Raw genomic sequence first — 26,911 nt, 5'->3', positions numbered from 1 at the left:
ACAACTGAAGAGTTGGAATTTCGTATCTCTCTCTCACTCAAAGCCTTCATTCATAACAGCTAGCACTGCGATTGAAGGAATCCGTTCGTGTGGACTGAGTAGAGACGTTGTCATCGTTCAACGTTCGTGATCACCTCGTGGATTTGTATCCAAGGTTTTGGTCGTTTCAAGAGATCTGCACCAAAGGTTTGAATCGCCACAAGAGGTAACGATTCTATCACTGATCATGCCCATTCGTAAGGATCACTAAATGGAGAAATTTTTAAATTCCGCTGCGCATTGGATGGCAATTCTCCTACACCCTTCTCTTCTTCTCTCCAACAAAATCAGTTGATCTTCAATACTAATTCCTAAGCCTTGAACTCATACCATACCTCAAGATCAAGCTGCGAGCAAGAGTTTGGTTGGATCGTGCTCATCAAAGCTGCACTTCAAAGGTTTACATCTTAACTGTTTTGATTCGTATCTCATCATATATTGTGCTTTCCTTGTGTTTGTTTCGTTTTCTGAAGTCCCCGTGTGAGAGGCAAACCAATGGTGGCTTTAATTTCATGAATTCATGCATTTCAGATTGAACACCTGGATTTTCCATCTCAGATTTATCCTTCATAGAGATCTAGAGAACAATCCAGGGTTACAGGGGTGATGTACATCACCCCAGCTTTAATTTGGTATAAGGCACGTTTGGTTTGGTTGAGGTTGCAAAACCTGCAACTGGTGGCCGGTTTCTATTTGTTCGCCGGAGAAGACGGTGGTTTCCACCACCGTCCCCACGTGGAACTCTCTTTGGCCGTTGGATCCAATTGCCATGATCTAATCTAAGCCTTTAATTCATTTGACATTTTTTAAATGTGTTTGCTTCGTGTTTGACTGTGGAACACAATGAGCGCGTGCCTGAGAGCCTTAGGATCATCCACGTCAATTAATGAATGCTGATCCAAGCGCTGTGGATTTTCCAGTTTTTATTAATTTCTGTTTTATTTTCTTTAATTCCTTTTATTTTAAAAAATTCATAACTCATTTATTTGGAATCACAAAAATATGGGACCAATTGCAAAAAATTTCTTTTAAAATCTAGTTTCATAATCTGATCTTAATTATTTTTGTGATTCCATTTAATATTTTTTGTGAATTGTTTTGTTTTTAATAGTTTTTAATTCATTTTCATTACTTTTAGATATTCAAAAATTCCAAAAATATTTTCTTAACACCTTTGAATCATGATATGTCTATGAAAGTATTCTATTCAATTTCTTAATTGATTTGAGATTTATTTGAGATTTTAATTCATTTGTGTTATATTTTTATGCTTTTTATTGATTTTAAATTTGTTTCTGTTTCCAAAATATGTTGAGAAAATTTGTCAAACCTTGTGTGATCATGTTAGACTTATGATGATCCAATTGGACTTATCCAAGTTGATTTGAATTGGATTTGAAGTTTGACCTTACATTGTTCATTTCATTTTATGTATTATTTTAATTCCAAAAAATACCAAAAATATGTTTGAGCTTTCTTGACTTCTAATCTTCATTTCACTTCTGTTTATCATTGATTGATGTGGATTCCATTTACATTTGATCATTGTGTTTTGGTTATGTCATTTGAATTTCCATTTTGTACATTCCATCTTCATCTCTCATCTTCTTCTTTTTCTTTTGACCAATGAGTTTATGATTTGTGGTTAGCCTTGACATATGAGAGGCTTAACCTTCTTTGATCCAAAATCAAATTCAACTTGATCAAAGATCAAGTGAATTGCTTTGTGTCCAAGATAGGTTGCTTCTTGGTCAAGCAAAAAACCTAAAATCCATACAAGGTCATTCTTCTTTTCTTTTGGCATGGCAAGTTGTAGGAGCTTGGCTTACTAGTCATGATCTCTAACTTGTGTTTATTTGCCTATAGTTTTATTGACCGGCCTCAGATAGGTGTGACTACTACATTAGTCCACTTACTATTGCTTAACATAACGCTAAATTGCCTTATGCCACACTAACACTAACTACTAATTACTAACTTTAATTCAAACATTTAATGCTTGCGGTTTACTTTAATGCAATTTAATTTCTTGCTCATTTATTCATATTGTCTTTTCCTTTTGCTCATTTGAGTTCATGTTTATGTTTATGCCATTTGCCTTTTGCTCACTTGAGCACATTATTGTGTAAATATATTGTGGCTTTGTGCTTGTTTTGTCTTTGTTTGTGTGAACCCAATGCAAAAAGGAGAAATGACTTAGAATTAGGACCTCACCTATGCTTAATGGAGTTCAAAGAGCAACTATGCCGCATGCCTTTAGAATGCTAAACTTGTTGAAGAGCAACTAGGCCTCATGCCTTTAGAATGCTTAAATCTTGAACATGACTTGAAAGGACCCCTAATCTAAACTCTCTCTTGTCCATTCCTCTTATTGCATTGTCAACCTTTTGATTGTTTGTTCTTGTGTGATAGGGATTCCAAACTTGAGAGAGTTAGAAGAAGCATTGTCACAAGCATCCAAGTTAAGAGAAAGACAAGCCAAATGGAGATCCTAGGAGATTGATTGAATATTTGTTCGATTGCTTGAGTTAATTGCTAAGTCCAAAGGAAATGTGCATCTTGAATCATCTTTATGATCTCAAGAAAGGAACTCCAAGGGTTTTATCGCTTCCCTCATCTTTGCATGCTTAGGAGTAGCCCTTCTCTTATTCTCTCCAACAAAATCAGTTGATCTTCAATACTAATTCCTAAGCCTTGAACTCATACCATACCTCAAGATCAACCTGTAAGCAAGAGTTTGGTTGGATCGTGCTCATCAAAGCTGCACTTCAAAGGTTTACATCTTAACTGTTTTGATTCGTATCTAATCATATATTGTGCTTTCCTTGTGTTTGTTTCGTTTTCTGAAGTCCTCGTGTGAGAGGCAAACCAATGGTGGCTTTAATTTCATGAATTCATGCATTTCAGATTGAACACCTGGATTTTCCATCTCAGATTTATCCTTCATAGAGATCTAGAGAACAATCCAGGGTTACAGGGGTGATGTACATCACCCCAGCTTTAATTTGGTATAAGGCACGTTTGGTTTGGTTGAGGTTGCAAAACCAGCAAATGGTGGCCGGTTTCTATTTGTTCGCCGGAGAAGACGGTGGTTTCCACCACCGTCCCCACGTGGAACTCTCTTTGGCCGTTGGATCCAATTTCCATGATCTAATCTAAGCCTTTATTTCATTTGACATTTTTTAAATGTGTTTGCTTCGTGTTTGACTGTGGAACCCAATGAGCGCGCGCCTGAGAGCCTTAGGATCATCCGCGTCAATTAATTAATGTTGAACCAAGCGCAGTGGATTTTCCAGGTTTTATTAATTTCTGTTTTATTTTCTTTAATTCCTTTTATTTTCAAAAATTCATAACTCATTTATTTGGAATCACAAAAATATGGGACCAATTGCAAAAATTTCTTTTAAAATCTAGTTTCATAATCTGATTTTTAATTATCTTTGTGATTCCATTTAATATTTTTTGTGAATTGTTTTGTTTTTAATAGTTTTTAATTCATTTTAATTACTTTTAGATATTCAAAAATTCCAAAAATATTTTCTTAACACCTTTGAATCATGATATGTCTATGAAAGTTATCTATTCAATTTCTTAATTGATTTGAGATTTATTTGAGATTTTAATTCATTTGTGTTATATTTTTATGCTTTTAATCGATTTTAAAATAGTTTATGTTTCCAAAAAATGTTGAGAAAATTTGTCAAACCTTGTGTGATCATGTTAGACTTATGATGATCCAATTGGACTTATCCAAGTTGATTTGAATTGGATTTGAAGTTTGACCTTACATTGTTCATTTCATTTTATGTATTATTTTAATTCCAAAAAATACCAAAAATATGTTTGACCTTTCTTGACTTCTAATCTTCATTTCACTTCTGTTTACCATTGATTGATGTTGATTCCATTTACATTTGATCATTGTGGTTTGGTTATGTCATTTGAATTTCCATTTTGTACATTCCATCTTCATCTCTCATCTTCTTCTTTTTCTTTTGACCAATGAGTTTATGATTTGTGGTTAGCCTTGACATATGAGAGGCATAACCTTCTTTGATCCAAATCAAATTCAACTTGATCAAAGATCATGTGAATTGCTTTGTGTCCAAGATAGGTTGATTCTTGGTCAAGCAAAAAACCTAAAATCCATACAAGGTCATTCTTCTTTTCTTTTGGCATGGCAAGTTGTAGGAGCTTGGCTTACTAGTCATGATCTCTAACTTGTGTTTATTTGCTTATAGTTTTATTGACCGGCCTCAGATAGGTGTGACTACTACATTAGTCCACTTACGATTGCTTAACATAGCGCTAAATTGCCTTATGTCACACTAACACTAACTACTAATTACTAACTTTAATTCAAGCATTTAATTCTTGCAATTTACTTTAATGCAATTTAATTTCTTGCTCATTTATTCATATTGTCTTTTCCTTTTGCTCATTTGAGTTCATGTTTATGTTTATGCCATTTGCCTTTTGCTCACTTGAGCACATTATTGTGTAAATATATTGTGGCTTTGTGCTTGTTTTGTCTTGGTTTGTGTGAACCCAATGCAAAAAGGAGAAATGACTTAGAATTAGGACCTCACCTAGGCTTAATGGAGTTCAAAGTGCAACTATGCCGCATGCCTTTAGAATGCTAAACTTGTTGAAGAGCAACTAGGCCTCATGCCTTTAGAATGCTTAAATCTTGAACATGATTTGAAAGGACCCCTAATCTAAACTCTCTCTTGTCCATTCCTCTTATTGCATTGTGAACCTTTTGATTGTTTGTTCTTGTGTGATAGGGATTCCAAATTTGAGAGAGTTAGAAGAACCATTGTCACAAGCATCCAAGTTAAGAGAAAGACAAGCCAAATGGATATCCTAGGAGCTTGATTGAATATTTGTTCGATTGCTTGAGTTAATTGCTAAGTCCAAAGGAAATGAGCATCTTTAATCATCTTTATGATCTCAAGAATGGAACTCCAAGGGTTTTATCTCTTCCCTCATCTTTGCATGCTTAGGACTAGCCCTTTGTTGGTGTAAGCCCTAGAGGCCAATACTTTTGGTACTTGTATCGAATTATATATTAATAATAAAAGGCATTTTCTTTATTATGGTTGATTAATAAAGTCCCTAGAATAGATAGTCTGTTTAATGTATTAAGTGTGACTTAATCATGAGAACACATTAAACATAAGGGCACTGTTCTTAAAGTATCCGTAGTCGAGCTTTAATGTGAAGTGGGATAACATTAAAGCATTAAGACTATTATGTTTGTAGACTGATGATCACCTCTCATGGATCATGGATAAAGAGTTATCAAGTCTTAAACATAGGTATGAATATTAGGAGTAATATTTATACCGGATTGACCCGCTATGAGAATACTATATAGAAAGTTATGCAAAGTGTCATAAGTTATTCTCATGGTGATAATAGTGTATACCACTCTTCGACCTGAAACCACTATGGATCCTAGATGTAGAGTTGAGTGCCTTATTACTGATCCAACGTTATCCGTAACTGGATGACCATAAAGACAGTTGATGAGTACTCAACAAAGCATGCTGAGGGACATGAGTATCCTAGATGGAATTTGCCAATCCTGCGTAATAGGATAAATGTCTATGGGCCCAATATTGAACTGGACAAGGGTGACACGGTCTATACCTTGTGTTCAATATAGACATAAGGGAAAAGGGGTAATTATACACATAATTATTATCACAGGAGGTTTTGTCAAATCACATGACATTTTCGTGACTTGGGTAGCAGTGATGTGTTGCTAGATACCGCTCACTGTTTATTATGTTAAATGCGTGATTTAATATAATTGCCAACGTGGCGAAAACCTATAGGGTCACACACAAAGGACGAATTGATGAGAGATAGAATAATTAAGGAACATCATAAGGTACGGTGTACTTAAGCAGAATACGAAATATGGTAAGGTACCAAATACTTAAGTGATTTTGGCATATTATGAGATATAGGCCAAAATGCACTTATGTGGGCTTTTTGGCTTGAAGCCCACACAAGTGGTTCTATAAATAGAGCTCTTGTGCAGAAGTTTTGTATGGGAATACAATACAACTGAAGAGTTGGAATTTCGTATCTCTCTCTCACTCAAAGCCTTCATTCATAACAGCTAGCACTGCGATTGAAGGAATCCGTTCGTGTGGACTGAGTAGAGACGTTGTCATCGTTCAACGTTCGTGATCACCTCGTGGATTTGTATCCAAGGTTTTGGTCGTTTCAAGAGATCTGCACCAAAGGTTTGAATCGCCACAAGAGGTAACGATTCTATCACTGATCATGCCCATTCGTAAGGATCACTAAATGGAGAAATTTTTAAATTCCGCTGCGCCTTGGATGGCAATTCTCCTACACCCTTCTCTTCTTCTCTCCAACAAAATCAGTTGATCTTCAATACTAATTCCTAAGCCTTGAACTCATACCATACCTCAAGATCAAGCTGCGAGCAAGAGTTTGGTTGGATCGTGCTCATCAAAGCTGCACTTCAAAGGTTTACATCTTAACTGTTTTGATTCGTATCTCATCATATATTGTGCTTTCCTTGTGTTTGTTTCGTTTTCTGAAGTCCCCGTGTGAGAGGCAAACCAATGGTGGCTTTAATTTCATGAATTCATGCATTTCAGATTGAACACCTGGATTTTCCATCTCAGATTTATCCTTCATAGAGATCTAGAGAACAATCCAGGGTTACAGGGGTGATGTACATCACCCCAGCTTTAATTTGGTATAAGGCACGTTTGGTTTGGTTGAGGTTGCAAAACCTGCAACTGGTGGCCGGTTTCTATTTGTTCGCCGGAGAAGACGGTGGTTTCCACCACCGTCCCCACGTGGAACTCTCTTTGGCCGTTGGATCCAATTGCCATGATCTAATCTAAGCCTTTAATTCATTTGACATTTTTTAAATGTGTTTGCTTCGTGTTTGACTGTGGAACACAATGAGCGCGCGCCTGAGAGCCTTAGGATCATCCGCGTCAATTAATGAATGCTGATCCAAGCGCTGTGGATTTTCCAGTTTTTATTAATTTCTGTTTTATTTTCTTTAATTCCTTTTATTTTTAAAAATTCATAACTCATTTATTTGGAATCACAAAAATATGGGACCAATTGCAAAAATTTTCTTTTAAAATCAAGTTTCATAATCTGATTTTTAATTATTTTTGTGATTCCATTTAATATTTTTTGTGAATTGTTTTGTTTTTAATAGTTTTTAATTCATTTTAATTACTTTTAGATATTCAAAAATTTCAAAAATATTTTCTTAACACCTTTGAATCATGATATGTCTATGAAAGTATTTTATTCAATTTCTTAATTGATTTGAGATTTATTTGAGATTTTAATTCATTTGTGTTATATTTTTATGCTTTTAATTGATTTTAAATAGTTTCTGTTTCGAAAAAATGTTGAGAAAATTTGTCAAACCTTGTGTGATCATGTTAGACTTATGATGATCCAATTGGACTTATCCAAGTTGATTTGAATTGGATTTGAAGTTTGACCTTACATTGTTCATTTCATTTTATGTATTATTTTAATTCCAAAAAATACCAAAAATATGTTTGAGCTTTCTTGACTTCTAATCTTCATTTCACTTCTGTTTACCATTGATTGATGTTGATTCCATTTACATTTGATCATTGTGTTTTGGTTATGTCATTTGAATTTCCATTTTGTACATTCCATCTTCATCTCTCATCTTTTTCTTTTTCTTTTGACAAATGAGTTAATGATTTGTGGTTAGCCTTGACATATGAGAGGCTTAACCATCTTTGATCCAAATCAAATTCAACTTGATCAAAGATCAAGTGAATTGCTTTTGTCCAAGATAGGTTGCTTCTTGGTCAAGCAAAAAACCTAAAATCCACACAAGGTCATTCTTCTTTTCTTTTGGCATGGCAAGTTGTAGGAGCTTGGCTTTCTAGTCGTGATCTCTAACTTGTGTTTATTTGCCTATAGTTTTATTGACCGGCCTCAGATAGGGGTGATTACTACATTAGTCCACTTACGATTGCTTAACATAGCGCTAAATTGCCTTATGGCACACTAACACTAACTACTAATTACTAACTTTAATTCAAGCATTTATATCTTGCAATTTACTGTAATGCAATTTAATTTCTTGCTCATTTATTCATATTGTCTTTTCCTTTTGCTCATTTGAGTTCATGTTTATATTTATGCCATTTGCCTTTTGCTCACTTGAGCACATTATTGTGTAAATATATTGTGGCTTTGTGCTTGTTTAGTCTTTGTTTGTGTGAACCCAATGCAAAAAGGAGAAATGACTTAGAATTAAGACCTCACCTATGCTTAATGGAGTTCAAAGATCAACTATGTCGCATGCCTTTAGAATGCTAAACTTGTTGAAGAGCGACTAGGCCTCATGCCTTTAGAATGCTTAAATCTTGAACATGACTTGAAAGGACCCCTAATCTAAACTCTCTCTTGTCCATTCCTCTTATTGCATTGTGAACCTTTTGATTGTTTGTTCTTGTGTGATAGGGATTCCAAACTTGAGAGAGTTAGAAGAACCATTGTCACAAGCATCCAAGTTAAGAGAAAGACAAGCCAAATGGAGATCCTAGGAGCTTGATTAAATATTTGTTCGATTGCTTGAGTTAATTGTAAGTCCAAAGGAAAGGAGCATCTTGAATCATATTTATGATCTCAAGAAAGGAACTCCAAGGGTTTTATCACTTCCCTCATATTTGCATGCTTAGGACTAGCCCTTCTCTTCTTCTCTCCAACAAAACCAGTGGATCTTCAATACTAATTCCTAAGCCTTGCACTCATACCATACCTCAAGATCAAGCTGCAAGCAAGAGTTTGGTTGGATCGTCCTCATCAAAGCTGCACTTCAAAGGTTTATATCTCAACTGTTTTGATTCGAATCTCATCATATATTGTGTTTTGCTTGTGTTTGTTTGGTTTTTGAAGTCCTCGCGTGAGAGGCAAGTCAATGGTGGCTTTAATTTCATGAATTCATGCATTTCAGATTGAACACCTGGATTTTCCATCTCATATTTCTCCTTCCATAGATATCTAGAGAACAATCCAGGGTTACAGGGGTGATGTACATCACCCCGACTTTAATTTGGTATAAGGCACATTTGGTTTGGTTGAGGTTGCAAAACCTGCAACTGGTGGCCGGTTTCTGTTTGTTCGCCGGAGAAGACGGTGGTTTCCACCAAGGTCCCCACGTGGAACTCTCTTTGGCTGTTGGATCCAATTGTCATGATCTAATCTGAGCCTTTATTTCATTTGACATTTTTTAAATGTGTTTGCTTCGTGTTTGACTGTGGAACACAATGAGCGCGCGCCTGAGAGCCTTAGGATCATCCGCGTCAATTAATGAATGTTGATCCAAGCGCTGTGGATTTTCCAGTTTTTATTAATTTCTGTTTTATTTTCTTTAATTCCTTTTATTTTCAAAAATTCCTAACTCATTTATTTGGAATCACAAAAATATGGGACCAATTGAAAAAATTTTCTTTTAACATCTAGTTTCATAATCTGATTTTTAATTATTTTTGTGATTCCATTTAATATTTTTTGTGAATTGTTTTGTTTTTAATAGTTTTTAATTCATTTTAATTACTTTTAGATATTCAAAAATTCCAAAAATATTTTCTTAACACCTTTGAATCATGATAAGCCTATGAAAGTATTCTCATCAATTTCTTAATTGATTTGAGATTTATTTGAGATTTTAATTCATTTGTGTTATATTTTTATGCTTTTAATTGATTTTAAAATAGTTTCTGTTTTCAAAAAATGTTGAGAAAATTTGTCAAACCTTATTTGATCATGTTAGATTTATGATGATCCAATTGGACTTATCCAAGTTGATTTGAATTGGATTTGAAGTTTGACCTTACATTGTTCATTTCATTTTATGTATTATTTTAATTCCAAAAAATACCAAAAATATGTTTGACCTTTCTTTACTTCTAATCTTCATTTCACTCCTATTTACCATTGATTGATGTTGATTCCATTTACATTTGATCATTGTGTTTTGGTTATGTCATTTGAATTTCCATTTTGTACATTCCATCTTCATCTCTCATCTTCTTCTTTTTCTTTTGACCAATGAGTTAATGATTTGTGGTTAGCCTTGACATATGAGAGGCTTAACCTTCTTTGATCCAAATCAAATTCAACTTGATCAAAGATCAAGTGAATTGCTTTGTGTCCAAGATAGGTTGCTTCTTGGTCAAGCAAAAAACCTAAAATCCACACAAGGTCATTCTTCTTTTCTTTTGGCATGGCAAGTTGTAGGAGCTTGGCTTTCTAGTCATGATCTCTAACTTGTGTTTATTTGCCTATAGTTTTATTGACCGGCCTCAGATAGGTGTGACTACTACATTAGTCCACTTACGATTGCTTAACATAGCGCTAAATTGCTTTATGGCAGACTAACACTAACTTCTAATTACTAACGTTAATTCAAGCATTTAATTCTTGCAATTTACTTTAATGCAATTTAATTTCTTACTCATTTATTCATATTGTCTTTTCCTTTTGCTCATTTGAGTTCATGTTTATGTTTATGCCATTTGCCTTTTGCTTACTTGAGCACATTATTGTGTAAATATATTGTGGCTTTGTGCTTGTTTTGTCTTTGTTTGTGTGAACCCAATGCAAAAAGGAGAAATGACTTAGAATTAGGACCTCACCTATGCTTAATGGAGTTAAAATAGCAACTATGCCTCATGCCTTTAGAATGCTAAACTTGTTGAAGAGCAACTAGGCCTCATGCCTTTAGAATGCTTAAATCTTGAACATGACTTGAAAGGACCCCTAATCTAAACTCTCTCTTGTCCATTCCTCTTATTGCATTGGGAACCTTTTGATTGTTTGTTCTTGTGTGATAAGGATTCCAAACTTGAGATAGTTAGAAGAACCATTTTCACAAGCATCCAAGTTAAGAGAAAGACAAGCCAAATGGAGATCCTAGGAGTTTGATTGAATATTTGTTCGATTGCTTGAGTTAATTGCTATGTCTAAAGGAAAGGAGCATCTTGAATCATCTTTATGATCTCAAGAAAGGAACTCCAAGGGTTTTATCTCTTTCCTCATCTTTGCATGCTTAGGACTAGCCCTTCTCTTCTTCTCCCCACTCTAACCCAAGCCAAGCTCATTTTGTGCAAACATTGACATTGTTTTCAAAACTAGAAACCTAGGCTTTATGCCTTTTATTTTTCAAACTCTTTTCATTAATACTCATGTTAAATGAACCTTAAGTCAACTTTGACTTCATTTTGTGAATGCTTCTAATTTGTAAATACAACTCATTCAAGTTTGATTTTGTGGTTCCAATGACCACCTTTGTTAAAACCTTTTTTCATAAACATTAGCCATAGGTTTGAGTAATCATAGTGGTTGATGTAAACCTCACCTTATCCTTAGTGATTGGACTATAAGTCTTCCATACTTATTATAGGATGGATCGCTCACTAGTATGTTGAAGCTCTCCTCACATGGTGGATTGTTGGTTTAGGTTTAGTTTTCTCCCTTTGATAACAAAAGACCTTAAGGCTTTTGGTAAATCAATTCACCAATTATTTGGAGATTTTTACCCCGAACTACGAGGTTTTGATCCTACCTTTGTGATGGTACGTAGGCAATGGGTTCATCAATTCAAACACAAAATTATAAATAATTTGTATATTCTTTTCTCATCTCTCCAATCATGTTTGCACAAACATTTTCACAAACACCAACATACCATACAACTTTGCAAAAAGGGCTCCCTTAGAGTACTAAGGATGTTTTGGGTGCTTAAAACCTTCCCATTGCATAACCAACCCCCTTACCCAGATCTCTGACAATTTTATTAGTTTTTGATTTGATAAAACTTCTCGGTTTTTGTTCGCTTTATAACCTTTCCTTTGGATAAATAGAAGTGCGGTGGCGACTCGAATTGTATGATTTACTTTTGATTTAGTCAATAAATCTAAAGGTAACGAATACCCCGCTACAATGATATGATTTCTAAATCCAGTAATGAATAAGAACATGTTGAGCATTTGTTGAAGTTATTCCAGCGTTTGAGGAAGTATAAGCTCCTCTTGAATCCCAATAAGTGTACGTTTGGTGTTCGTTCTGGTAAGTTGTTGAGCTTTATTGTCAGCGAGAAAGGTATTGAAGTTGATCTTGCCAAGGTCAAAGCCATACAAGAGATGCATGCGCCCAAAACTGAGAAGCAAGTCAGAGGTTTTCTCGGTCGCTTGAATTCTAACTCAAGATTCATTTCACATATGACTACCACATGTGCGCCTATATTCAACCTTCTTCGGAAAGATCAGTTTTGTGATTGGACTGAGGATTTCCATAAAGCTTTTGACAGTATCAAAGAGTATCTGCTTGAGCCTCCGATTCTGTCTCCGCCTGTTGAAGGAAGACCGTTGATCATGTATTTGACTGTGCTTGAAGAAAGTATGAGCTGTGTTCTAGGTCATCAAGATGAAACTGGAAAGAAAGAATATGCTATTTACCACCTCAGTAAGAAGTTCACCGACTGTGAGACTCAATATTCTATGCAAGAGAAAACTTGTTGCGCATTGGCTTGGGCTACTAAGAATCTGTGTCATTATATGTTAAATCATACCACTTGGTTGATATCAAAAATGGATCCAATCAAGTATATTTTTGAGAAGCCTACTTTAACTGGGAGGATTTCCCGTTGGCAGATGTTGTTATCCGAGTATGATATTGAATACCGATTTCAAAAAGCAATCAAAGGTAGTATCTTGGCTGACCATTTGGCTCACAAACCGATTGAAGATTACCAGTCAGTGCAATATGACTTTCCTGATGAAGAGATCTTATATCTTCAATAGCAAATACTTGAAGAAGGGCCATAACCTGGTTCCCGTTGGGGCATGGTATTTGATGGAGTTGTTAATCAATATGATAAAGGCATTGGAGCAGTGATTATTACTCCTCAAGGCACTCATTTTCCGTTTACAGCTAGATTGACTTTCAAGTGTACGAATAATATGGCTGAGTATGAAGCTTGCATTATGGGGCTTGAAGAGGCCATTGATCTCAGAATTAAATATTTAGACGTCTATGGAGATTAAGCTTTGGTTGTGAATCAAATCAAAGGTGAATGGGAGACGAATCAACCCGGTTTGATACCATATATAGATTATTGACGTCTATGGATTTCAATTTTCTTTACAAAGGTTGAGTTTCATCATATCCCTCGAGATGAAAACTGGATGGCAGATGCTCTTACAATGTTGACTTTAATGATTATGGTGAGTATTAGAATGAGGTTCCCAATCTGACTGTGATGCGTCTTGATAGGCCAACTCATGTATTTGCTATTGAAGATATCAAAGATGAGAAACCATGGTACTTTGATATCAAATGTTTTCTCTAAAGTCAGATTTACCCGCATGAGGCATCTTTGAAAGATAAGAAGACTTTAAGGAGATTAGCCGGCAATTTTTACCTGAATGGTGGTGTACTTTACAAGAGAAACTTCGATATGGTTCTGCTCAAATGCGTGGATAGACACGAAGCAGACTTATTGATGACTGAAGTCCATGAAGGTTCCTTTGGTACTCATTCCAATGGGCATGCTATGGCTAAGAAGATGTTGAGAGCAGGTTAGTATTGGCTGACAATGGAATCTAACTGTTGCAAGTTTGTGAAGAAATGCCATAAGTGTCAAATATATGCAGATAAGATTCATGTTCCTCCGACATTTTTGAACGTTATTTCCTCCCTATGGCCCTTCTCCATGTGGGGAATTGACATGATTGGCGTGATTGAGCCCAAAACTTCTAACGGACATCGTTTCATTTTGGTGGCTATTGACTACTTCACAAAGTGGGTTGAAGCGGCATCGTATGCGAATGTAACCAAGCAAGTTGTGTTGAGGTTTATCAAGAATCATATTATATGTCGTTATGGTGTGCCAAGTAAGATCATTAATGACAATGGATCGAACTTGAACAACAATATGGTGGAAGCTCTTTACAAAGGCTTCAAGATTGCGCATCATAATTCTTCTCCTTACAGACCCAAGATGAATGGGGCTGTTGAAGTTACGAATAAGAACATCAAGAAGATCATTCAGAAAATGGTTGTGACATACAAGGATTGGCATGAGATGCTCCAATTTGCTTTGCATGGGTATCGTACATCCATCCGTACTTCAACAGGGGCAACCCCTTTCTCACTTGTTTATGGCATGGAAGTTATGCTCCCAGTAGAGGTTGAGATCCCATCATTGTGTGTCTTGATGGAAGCCGAGTTGACTGAAGCTGAATGGTGCCAGACCAGGTATGATCAACTGAATTTGATCAAAGAGAAGAGGTTAACTGCCATGTATCATGGTCAGTTATATCAGCAGAGAATGAAGAAGGATTTTTATAAGAAGGTCAGACCTCGTACATTCAGAAAAGGTGATCTTGTGCTCAAGAAAATTCTATCTTTTAAACCAAATTCTAGGGGCAAATAGACTCCTAATTATGAAGCCCCATATGTTGTTAAGCGAGCATTTTCAGGCGGTGCTTTGATTCTTGCAACTGTGGATGGTGAAGAGTTCACTCGTCCTGTGAATGTTGATGCAGTCAAGAAATACTTCGCCTAAAAAGAAAAGAACAACTCGCTAAGTTGAAGACCCGAAAGGGCGGCTTAGGCAAAAATGAGCGTCTCGGTGGATTGAAAACCTGAAAGGGCGATCCAGGAAAAATTTAGAGACATAAAATAGAAAACTTATCCCGATAAATTGAGTACCCCACCTTGGGGAAATTTATGCAAAAATTAGGGATCATGGCAAGTAACTGCATCATGTTGATCTTCAGTCTTGAAGACTTTCTTGAGCACAATGTTTGGTTCTAATTCATCTTCAGCCAAAGCCAAGAGCATAGTGGATATTAAAGGAGGTATAAGGATTAGTGATCATTGTATTTAATGTAGCCCTTTTCCATGTAAATTACCATTTTTCAACTTTTGTAAAGATCTATGGAGTCTTGTCATTTACAGACTACCATTCTATTAAATAAAGTTGAGCTTTTTATCCAATTATTTCCACTCTTATTTATTCAGCCAAATAGAATTAAATTTTATTATGATCATTTTAAAATAAAAAGCATGTCTTCTTAAATAATAAAAGCAATTACTTTTAAAAATCAATTAAAGGAATATCAACAACGGTTTGAAAACGGTAAGCCCTAAATGCGAAGCATTGTTGGGTTTTCCCAGGCAGTTGGCATGATCTCTATTTATTCCCCAACAACATTTAAGCATCTCCAACCGGGTTTCGTTGGTTTCCCCAACTGAGTTTGTGATTGCCTCCCTCGAGTTGTAGGCGCGTCATCGCAGCAGTTTGCATAGATTCAACAAATTTTGTTCCCCCGCAAGTCGCCATCAGAGTTGTCCCTAAATCTTGAGCAGTATTTTTGACCCTTTGCAAGGTTGTCTCCTATTTGATATGGTGTTGACCTAAAAATCCCCGCAGAATTGATAATGCAGTTTCCTTAGCAGACCCGCTCCTCTTTTCCCCAACCAGGGTTGAGCCTTTGAGGTGGCCGATTCTCTCTGGCAGTTGTTTCCCACCTGTGAGGATTGATGGAGTATTGTATTGATGATGCAGTCCAGTGACATTTGTATCCTTTGTGATCATTTTTTCAGCATAATCATCATATACATATACATATAAATTCGTTTCATTATTCCATTAATAATACACTTTGAGATTCATTGTTTCTCTGATCCTCTGCTACAGTGGTATACTTTTTACCCACGCATATTTGGTTTGTCTGTCCTCTTTCAATGGTAGAGTGTCAGTCCACTAAGCAGAAAGAATTTAACCTTTCTCATTCCCCACTGAGTTACTTCCTCGTGGATGATTATTATTTCAGCTTCCTCCCCAGTTGATAGTTTGGATGGAACCACTCCCCTTGAGTTATATTCTCATTGGGTTGAGTCTTTGATTGACCGTTTCTTTCTAGATCTTACCTAGATAAATGCTTTTGGTCCCCTGAGAGTTTACTACCCAGTAACTGGTAATATTCTTCTCAATTTGCAAGTATTTCACTTTTTTTCCCAATACCGGGAAAAAGTACCCCTTTTCTCCCCAGCGGATTTATTTCTCACGTTTCCCCAGGAAGTCTATCCCTGATATGTTCATCCTAACTGGTGACAGATATTTTCTTCCCTACTTTGAGTTTATCCTTGATATGTTCATCCTAACTGGTGATGGATATTCTGTTTTTGGTATTCTACCCAGTAAAAAGGTAGGTGTAATCCCTATTTTCTTTCCCCTGAGAGTTAATCCTTGATACGTTCATCCTAACCAATGACGGGTTTCCTCATCTTTGCGGTCTTTTGCCCAGTAACCGATAGTTGTAAATCTTGTTTCCCCTTGGAATTTATCCTTGATATGCTCATCTTAACCGGTGATGGATATTCTTTTTTTTGGTATTCTATCCAGTATCTGATAGATATAATTCCTACTTTTTCAGGCAGTTTATCCTTGATATATTCATCTTAACCAGTGACAGATATCCTTCCTAATGTCCTCAGGTGAGTCTATCCTTGATATGTTCATCTTAATCGATGACGAATATTCTTCCCCTTTGAGTCTATCCTTGATATGTTCACTTTAATCAGTGACGGATATTCTCTTCCTTTGCGATCTTCTGCCCAGTAACCGGTAGTTGTAAATCCTATTTGGTTTTTCCCTAGCAAGTTATTCTTTACCCAGTAACTGGTAATGAATACACCTCCTGGTTTCCCTCGGCGAGTCATCCTTGATATGCTTACCCTAACCGGTAACGGATGTCCTCTCTGCCAGATTATGTTATCTCCTTATCCAGTAACTGGTAATGGATAATATATTTATGTGTTGAAGTTCATATCTTCCCCAGTAGAGTTTCAGTGCGTATTTCCTCAGTGAAATCGTTGTTTCTTGCGTAGGTCGAGTATTTTAGTTTTATTTTGATCTACTTGTTTCCCCAGCAGATAATCTTTTTATTCTTCGGCTGGGTCTTTCCATTGATTTATTCTCATGGAGTCCCTCGTGTCCCCCAACAGTTTTAAGTCGTAGCCTGGCCTACGCATAAATTTTTATCCCTTAGAGTCTCTGTCTCCCCAGTGAGTTTTCCTTATGGAATGCATTACACTCCTGCGGACTTTCAGTCTCCTCAGATTCTTTTCTTTTGTGGCAACATTTCCCCCACAGAGATTATTTTTGCATTCATATCATATGCATCATGAGGTCTCTTAGGGACCAAAATTTGTTTCTATATGTTATTATTTAAGTCCTTTCTACTGAGTCGACACGAAGATTTTAACCTTCATCTCCTCAGCTAGAACGTCCTTAAATTGGGGCAGCTGTAAGACCCCAATTTTGACCCTAAGATCCCTCATGCTATTCTTATCATATGCATTAGCATTAGGATCACACCTTGGCATCCTCCTTACCCCTCATTCATTCGGTTTGCATTGGGAGAGATCACCAAGCAGCATTTGATTGTATCATACTTCATTTTTCTTTATTTACTAACCAAAATACCAAAAATATGTCATTGTATAGCTTAACTCTTTTATAGGTAGTGCACATGCTCATGTATGCTCTATCAAGCATACATCTAGGGTATAAGACCCTCATTGCAAGGAGCTCAATCAAGAATTGGTTTACTATGTCTATAAGTATCATATATGAATCCCCATGATCTTCACATGTTATTTTGATCAAGAAATCATCAAGAGTTTGGAATTGGTTTTCCTTGGAAACCTTAATTCATCTGGGTATCTTATGTAACTTCTTCAACAAGTTTCTTCAACAATTGATCAAATATTTTGAGGGATACTTCGCATTACATCATCTTATGCATATATGATCCTCCATGGTTCCAAAAAGTCAACATAATATCAAGCTAGCAAGTTGGTTCATGGTGGTTGACTAGAGGAATTCAACTGGTCAAAACTGGGGTTCCCTAGACCCTATCTCCTACAATTTTTGTCATATGAAAATGATTCCAAGATAAACGTTACTCTAAATGACATTCCAAACAACTTTCAAGTTAAGGTCAAGAGCTAGTTTTGCTTGGAAAGTCATCTTTTATGGTGAAAGATTATAGGTCATTTTGTCTAAACCCTAATTTGGAGGTCAACTTCCCAAGACCATAACTTCCTCAATTTTTGTGAGATGAAAGCTATTAAAGTTTTATGAAAAAATTCAAGATGTCTAATTCAACTTTGATGTTTGGAGGAAGTGAAAATTCAACTTTTAAATGCATGTGATATGAGGAAACATTATAGGCCATTTTGGGCCAATACCATTGAACAAGTGATTTTCCTCAACTTCTAAAACTCATAACTCCTTCATGGTAAATCCAAATGAGGTAAAATTTGTGACCAATTTTGAAAACATTGAGAGAGCTACAATTTTGATGAATGAACGTTTCTCATTTGAAGTCCATAGAAAAAGTTATTCAAGATGGAAGAAGTGAACATATGGCTTGGTACTTAGATTTTTTTTTTGATATGTTTGATTTCCCAAACTTCCACCTCAAAATTCATCATAATTAAAGCTTCAAATGAAAAAGTGTTCAACATTAAAGTTGTTCCTCGTGATATAACCTTTCCAAAAAGTCTAAATTCATCCCATTTGGACAATGAATGAATGACTTACGCATGGATTAAAGTTGAAGAACCATTTGGAAGATTTGAAGTTCCACTTCCCATACACGAATGCTTGGCCTTTCCACATGACTTCAGCATTGCTTACACTCATTTTTGGACCTAAATGCATCATTACATGGGCTTATCACACGCCCATGCATCCATGGAAAGAATATTGCTATTTTTGGAATTTTGAAAGAAGTGTGCAATTATCAATCACTTGGCCTATAAATAGAGCCCCTCTTACTCAGAATTAGGGACCCTGGCGCGCAAGCTTTGAATCAGTAACCCTAAACCCTCACATTCAAAGGATAAGCTTGGTGATTTTCATTGAAAATGTAGTTTGAATCTCTCAATTGTTTTGAGATTGAAACTCCAAGAGTCCATCACTTTTCTTGATCCATTTCCACTCCATGAAGCACTTGAAGCAAGGCCAAGCACAATTGAGAGCAAGGTCGTGCCAATCTGAACCTGCAGAGAAGGTGAATTTCTGAATTTTTCATCTCTTTGATTCTCACTCAATTCTCCACTATTCTTGTTGATTTTTGATTGTCTGAAGTCCTACCAATGTAGGCAACAAGATTGAGTTGCTTAGAGGTCAAATTGAAGCAACTCAGACCATGATCTTCAAAATTCAACTCCCTGTATCTTTCTATATACATGGAGTTAGGTGAAATTGAGGCCAGAGAGCTCCTGAGCATTTTTCCTTTAAATTCATGTCCTCCTTTTTTATTTTGGTGATGGTTGAAGGTGGACCAGTCCGGTGAGGTCCACCGAAGAAGAAGATCGGAGCTCTGGCTCTGGAGGTGTGGTGGCACACTTCTGAACCACATGATCCTTCTATTTTGTTTTAATCTGGGGTGTCCAAAGTGATTGCCACGCGCGTGGAACATTTGACTTGGAGTATGGTGGAACGCGCGCTCAGATCCACTTGATCTGCCACCTCAATTAATGAGGGAGATCAAGTTGTCCATATTTTTTTTTGTAATTTTTTATTTTCATTTTAATTGACTTATTTTCATTAATTCATGTTAATTTTAATATTGATCCGAAAAATATGGGACACTCACCAAAAATTCTCAAATATTTTTCTCTTTCATTTTATGAATTAAAATTATTTTTTGGATCAATATTAATATTTTTCATGATTTAATTATTTTTATGCATATTTTTAATTGTTTAAAAATACTTTTAAGTTTCCAAAAGTTATGAATTTTTTCCTCCAAGGTCCTTTGACCTTGTTTGACCTACGATAAATCTCTTGGTCATTTATTTGGGATTTTGAAGAGGTTTTAGGCTTTTCATAAACCATACTTTAATTTAATGCATCTTTAATTGATTTTTAATTGTTTAATTATAAATAAATTGTGTTGAGCTATTTTTGTTGACTTGTTGAGTTTGACTATTGTTGTTGGGCCTTGGTTAAGGTTAATTTGACTTTATGCGATTAAAATCATTAGATTTAGGGGATTGACGAAATTTACATTTCATCTCCCAAAATGAATGAATGATTTTAATTTGATAAAAGTCCTCCCATGACCAATTTGAGTTTATTTCATTCCCCCCCCCCCCCCTCTTCATCTTCAATCCCTTTCTATCCCATCCATTCCATTGACCTATGATATCTCTATATCTTAAGGCTAATTGGTTCATAAACCAATATAAGTATGGATGAGATTAGGTCCACCCTTTTGCCATTTTCTTTTAAGTGTGGTATATTTTAGAATTATGGTTCATAATACCATATCTCTAACATGCATTAACACTAAAATTTCTATTTCCCGACCTCAAATAGTTGTGACTTCTACATAAGTCAAATTATGATTGCTTAACATAGCGCTAAATTTTGACCCAAAAGCATAACATTTTAGTAAGTGAGATTGTAAGTCTCCCCCCTTTCATGGTATTGTATGGAAACTTGGTCTTTTTTTTCCTTCTTTTGGAAGATGTCTTGGTTCAAGGATCCATGCTTGTGAATAGAGGGTTGAGTGTTCTCCAAAGAATGACTTAAATAATTGAAAAGCAAAAGAAAATACTAACTTCTAATCAACTAACATTTGACTAACTTTTAATTTCAAGTCATTTACTTTATGCACTTTAAATTCAAGTCTTTATCATTTGCCATTATTCATACCATTTAACTTGTTTATTTTAATGCCATTTTCATTTAGATCACTTGAGCCATATCTTCTATATACTTGTTTGTGTATTTTGCTTGTGTTTGTGGTCTTTTGACCTTAATGTACATAATAACAACAAAAAACCCAAAAAAAGATTTGTGTGGAATGTTGGATTTGATCTGAGACATTAGACTTAGAATTAGGCAACATTCCCTATGCAAAAAGGACTTAGCCAATGCCAACTTTTCTGAAGCCAGCCATTGTGAATTGAACTTTCATCTGAAATAAGTATTGAGATCCCTTTTGAGTTCATCTACAACATGGTCTTGAGGCAATTGTTATTTTGAACCTGTGTTTAATGCCTTATTCTGAGCCATTTAAGGAGTATGTCATATGATGCATGGAAGCTTAAGAAGAAGACTACAAAGTTGCTAGCTTGGATGTGGCTATCTTTATTTGATGCCTTGCTCTTCACCTTGCTATTTGTGTATTGATATTGCTTGATTCTAAAGTCCAAGGGAAATTTGGGTTTCTATATGACATTCTTGTCTATTGGATTGCATCCCATTGGTCAGATCTTTTCAACTCTTAACTTATAAATTTTTGCTTAGGACAGCCTCTTCATCTTCTTCCACTTCTTAAATTTCAAAATATCTCCCCCTTTTTCAAAAAAATTCTTTTCTTGTGTTTTCAAACTTAGGCATTATTGCAAATTAGAAACTTTGGCCTTATGCCATTGCATTTTCAAACTTCTTTTTCTTAATCAAACTTGTAAACAAACTTAACTATACTTGACTTTAATTTTCAAAAGACATAAAAGGAACTAACACTTGTTCAAACTCTTTTGGGTCTTTTGTGCCTCTCTCAAACTTAAAATTTTGTTAAATGCAACTCATTCACTTTGAAATTGTTACCACGAACTACGAGGTTTTGATCCCTCATTTTTATGTTGGTACGTAGGCACAAGTCTGAAGGTCTTGTCAAACACAAAAATATAATTAATGAATTCTTTTCTCATCCCTACACTCTATTTATTGCAAACATCATTTTATACCAAAACACATGTACACACAAAAAAGGGCTCCCTAGGAGTACCTAGGACACTTTGGGTGCTAACACCTTCCCTCTGTGTAACCAAGCCCCTTACCTCCAATCTCTGGCACTTTATTAGTTTTGATTTGAAAACTTCTTATCTTTGGGTTTTGTTTGTGCTTTCCCATTTTTCCCTTGGAAACAATAAAAGCGCGGTTGCGACTCTGGTTTTATTGACATTAAGTTTATCCATAGCTTAATGGTCATGAATTTACCACTACACATCCAACTTATGTTAGGAACACTTCCTCCCAAATTGAAGGACCCTGGAAGTTTCACTATTCCATGTAACGTTGGAGAGTCATAATGTGGAAGGGTACGATGTAACCTTGGATCAAGTATTAATCTTATGTCATTGTCTATATTCAAGAAATTGGGAATTGGAGATGCCATACCAACAAGAATAACTCTTGAACTTGCAGACAGAAGCATATCTTATCCTCAAGGAAACATTGAATATGTGCTAGTAAGGATGGACAAGTTTGTATTCCCTGCTAACTTTATTATCATGGATTTAAATGCTTATGAGGAAACTCCCATTTTGTTGGGAAAACCCTTCCTTGCCACGAGAATAACTTTGATTGATGTGGAAAGAGGAGAAATCACAATGAGGGTAAATGTGCAACAAGTTTTTTCAATATATTGAATGATTTGCAATATCCAGATGTAGAAGTAGCTGATTGTTCAATGATCTCAAGTTGGGGAATTATCATCCATAAAAATATGCTTAAAAGCAATAATGTCCTAGAGCAAAAGGTTGGGAAGTTAGATGAAGATGACAACCAACATGATGTTATTATAAGTGGAACTCTATGTAAACCAAGTAGAAAGGCTATGGAAGTTTTGGAATTATCTCCATATATGAAGAAGCACATCTTGCCTTCAGTGGTCATACCTTTTGAATTGGAACTTAAGCAGTTGCCTGCTCACTTGCAGTATGCTTACCTAGAGGCATGAGAAAAGTTTCCAGTGATTGTGGCTACTGAATTATTTAAGGAGTAGAAATGTCAACTGCTGTCACTTTTGAAGAAACATAAAATAAATAAATTTCTTGGCATATTTCTAACAGGGCATGCATAGAATTCTATTAGAGGAAAATTCCAAGAATAACATTGAAAGTCAAAGAAGGTTGAATCCAATCACAAAAGAAGTGGTGATGAAGGAAATTATCAAATGGCTGGATGCTGGAATCATTTACCCTATTTTTGATAGTGTGGGTGAGTCCTATATAATGTATGCTGAAGAAAGGTGGCATGACAATCATAGCCAATGAGAAAGATGAGTTAATTCCCACAAGAACTGTAATTGGTTGGAGGATTTACATGGATTACAGGAAGTTGAATAATGCCACAAGAAAATATCATTTCCCCGTGCCTTTTATTGACCAGATGTTGGATAGATTGGATGGTAAGGAATTATATTGCTTCCTTGAAATATCTATTGCGCCCGAAGAACAAGAAAAGACCATATTCATATGTCCTAATGGTACTTTTGGTTTTAGAAGGATGCCCTATGGACTGTGCAATGCTTCAGCCAGATTTCAATGTTACATGATGGACATTTTTTTAGATATTATTGAGAATTCTATGAAAGTTTTCATGGATGATTTTTCTGTTTTTGGAGAATCATTTAAGAAATGCCTTGGCAATTTAGATCTGGTGTTGACTAGATGTGAAGAAAATAATCTTGTTATGAATTGGGAAAAGGGCCACTTTATGGTCAAGGAAGGGATTGTGCTAGGCTATAAGATTTCAAAGAAAGGGTTGGAAGTGGATAAAGCCAAAGTGAAAGTGATAAAAAAAAGGTGCCACCACCTGTGAATATCAAGGGAATTATGAGCTTTCAAGGTCATGCTGGATTCTACAGGAGGTTTATCAAGGATTTTTCCAAGATAACTAAACCACTATGTCAACTATTGCAACATGATGTGCCATATATCTTTAGCTAAGAATGAGTGCATGCTTTTAAATTACTCAAGAAAGCTTTAATCTCTGCACCTATAGTTAAGGCTCCTGACTGGACGAAACCCTTTGAACTGATGTGTGATGCCAGTGATTTTTCGATTGGAGTTGTGATGGGTCAAAGGCATAACAAAGTGTTCCACACCATCTACTATGCTAGTAGGACTTTGATTGAAGCGTAAATTAACTATACCAGCACTAAGAAGGACTTGTTGGGATTTGTGTTTGCTTTTGATAAGTTAAGATCCTACCTAGTAGGAACAAAGGTGATTGTTTGTACAGATCATGCTGCAATTAAGTATCTCATTTCCAAGAAGGATGCTAAGCCTGAGTTGATAAGATGGGTGTTATTACTTCAAGAATTTGACTTGGAAATAAGAGACAGGAAATAAGTGGAGAACTTAGTTGTTGATCATCTCTCAAGGTTTCCATGAGATTTAATTTAAGAAAGTTTTCCTGATGAGTGACTTCTGCTGATTACTTCTGGTGTGACACCATGGTATGCTGACATTGTGAACTACCTGGTCAACAGATATATCCCACTTGATTTCAACTCTCAACAAAGAGAGAGGTTCTACCATATGACTAAAATTTACTTTCGGGATGAACAATTTCTTTACAATAGACGTGATGAACAACTTCTTAGGAGGTGTGTTAATTAATCAGAGGCATGACAAATCTTGTCTTCCTGTCATTATGCTCCCTATGGAGGACATTTTGGAGGGATCAGAGTTGCTACCAAGGTTCTTCAATTAGGTTATCTCCATGAGGCAAGATATTCCCCTAACCAACATCCTTGAAATATAGTTATTTGATGTATGGGGTATAGACTTTATGGGCCCATTCCCTTAATATTTTGGAAATTTATACATAGTAGTTGCAGTTTATTATGTCTCTAAGTGGATAGAGGCGGTACTGATGAGGGAACTCATTTTTTCAATAAATTGTTTGAAAATTTGATGGAAAAATATGGAGTCAAACATAAAGTTTCTATAGCCTATTATCATCCACAGAGCAATGGCCAAGCCGATGTGTAAAATAGAGAGATAAAAAGGATATTGAAGAAACTGGTAAACTCATCAAGGAAGGATTAGTCAAAACACTTGGATGATACCTTGTGGGCTTACAGGACTGCCTACAAAACTCCTATAGGCACGTCTCCCTATAGACTTGTTTACGGAAAGACATACCACTTGCCAATTGAGTTGGAAATAAAGCATTTTGAGCCATAAAAATTTTGAACTTTAATTTGTCTATTGTTGGCCAAGCCAGAATGCTTCAAATCAGTGAGCTTGAGGAGTATAGGATGTTCTCCTATGAAAATGATAAATTATACAACGAGAAAACAAAAAGGTGGCACGACAAGAAGTTCTAGAGAAGAGAGTTAGTAGAAAGTCAAAAGGTTCTTTTGTTCAATTCTAGACTTAAGCTTCTTCCAGGAAAACTCAAGTCTAGATGGTTTGGTCCCTTTAAATTAGTAAAGATTTATCCTCATGGGGCATTGGACTTGTTGAATGAAAGAACATGCGAAGAATATAAAGTGAATGGTCAAAGAGTGAAGTCTTATTTTGGTGAACCTTTTCACAACACAAGGGTCACCTTGGATTTAAATGATTTATCATGATTGTGTTAAGGTTAGGCTACAAAACTATAAAATAGCACTAACGGGAGGTAGCCCAACTTAAGTTTTATTTCTTTTTAGTTTATTGTATTTTCAGATGATGTTGATAAGTTGAGGAAGTTTGGTAGAGTCATTGTCAAGTGATGTCACGCATGCAATCTGAGAATCATGCATGTAGAGGAAAGCATTTGTTGTTACACAAAATAATGGAGAAAGAGAAACTGCCAGCATAACAAAAACGTGCAAATAGTAAAAAAAATGGAATGCATGAGAGAGAATCTGCCACGCGCGCATACAATGTTTCCAGCCTTGTGCATGATGTCATCTTGTGGAAAAGTCATTTAACGGATTTTCTACCACTCCTCATGATTATGACTACTGATGCAAGTAGCCACCCATTACAGAAACCCTAAACCGTTGTCTCTCCCTCTCTCTTGGCAGTTTTAAAAAATTACCTTTCACACACACACACTCTCTCTCTCTCTCTCTCTCTCTCTCTCTCTCTCTCTCCCTCTCTGTCTCTCCTTTAAAGCACATAACCTCACCAACTCCCTCATTATTCCCTACACTTTCAATAGTCATAATCTTTATCTCTTCCAAAACTGTCCCAAATAACTTCTTCCCTCAAACTTTTTTTTCATCTTTTTCTCATAAAAACTCATATTGTCCTTATAACCCTAACCCCAATTTCACCAACGGAACCATCATATGCTGGAGGACGATACAAAACATGTGCTCCTAGAATGCCACACCAGTAGTCACCTTCTCTGATGATAAAGACTCTGATGTAGAAATCTTTATCAATGGTGATGCCCATCAATGATTTACTGATTATTATTTTGGTATGAGTGTGCATTCTGAGAGGGGTTTTATGTTTGATATGGAAGATGAAAACTTGGGTTTTCCAGGATATATAGGACGCATCATCAAAGCCTTGAAGTGGACAAAATTTTGCAAACAGCCACTACCCTACAATGTCCAATTTGTGAAGAAGTTATATGCTAATATGATAGACACCACTTGCAAGAAGGATGAAGTGAAGGTAAGAGGAGTAAATGTGTCTTATTCTAAAGCAACAATAAATATGGTGTTTGGTTTAGTGTTCAGGACACTTACCAAAATCTGATAGAAACTTCTGATGATCAAGATTACAACGTTTACTTGGAATCCATGTGTAATCCTGACACAAAATGGATTGAGGCTGGTGGTGAAAAGACAAGGAGAAGAATGGATTTGTGCCCTGAGTCCAAGGTTTGGTATCAATTTGTTAAGTACTCTCTACGCCCTACTGCATACAATGAAACTGTGAACAAAGCTAGGTTAGTGTTACTCCACTGCATTACTTCATTCAGTGAAATAAATATAGCAAAGATAATTGTGTAGAAGACCCAAGTTTGTTCCCCAAA

At 35.9% G+C, this 26,911-nt stretch overlaps 1 protein-coding gene across 1 annotated transcript; it reads left to right on the top strand.

Moving 5' to 3' along the window:
* The first annotated feature begins 22,646 nt into the window (after positions 1–22,646).
* LOC127081176 (uncharacterized) lies at positions 22,647–26,888 on the top strand. Its single transcript, XM_051021458.1, has 5 exons — positions 22,647–22,874; positions 22,993–23,076; positions 23,168–23,713; positions 23,902–24,062; positions 26,606–26,888. Exons 1-5 carry the CDS (start codon positions 22,647–22,649, stop codon positions 26,886–26,888), a joined length of 1,302 nt encoding a protein of 433 aa, XP_050877415.1.
* The last annotated feature ends 23 nt before the right edge of the window (positions 26,889–26,911 follow it).

Source organism: Lathyrus oleraceus, chromosome 5 (assembly GCF_024323335.1).
Source record: "Lathyrus oleraceus cultivar Zhongwan6 chromosome 5, CAAS_Psat_ZW6_1.0, whole genome shotgun sequence".
Lineage (NCBI taxonomy): Eukaryota > Viridiplantae > Streptophyta > Magnoliopsida > Fabales > Fabaceae > Lathyrus > Lathyrus oleraceus.
This window is presented reverse-complemented; position numbering and strand designations above follow the sequence as displayed.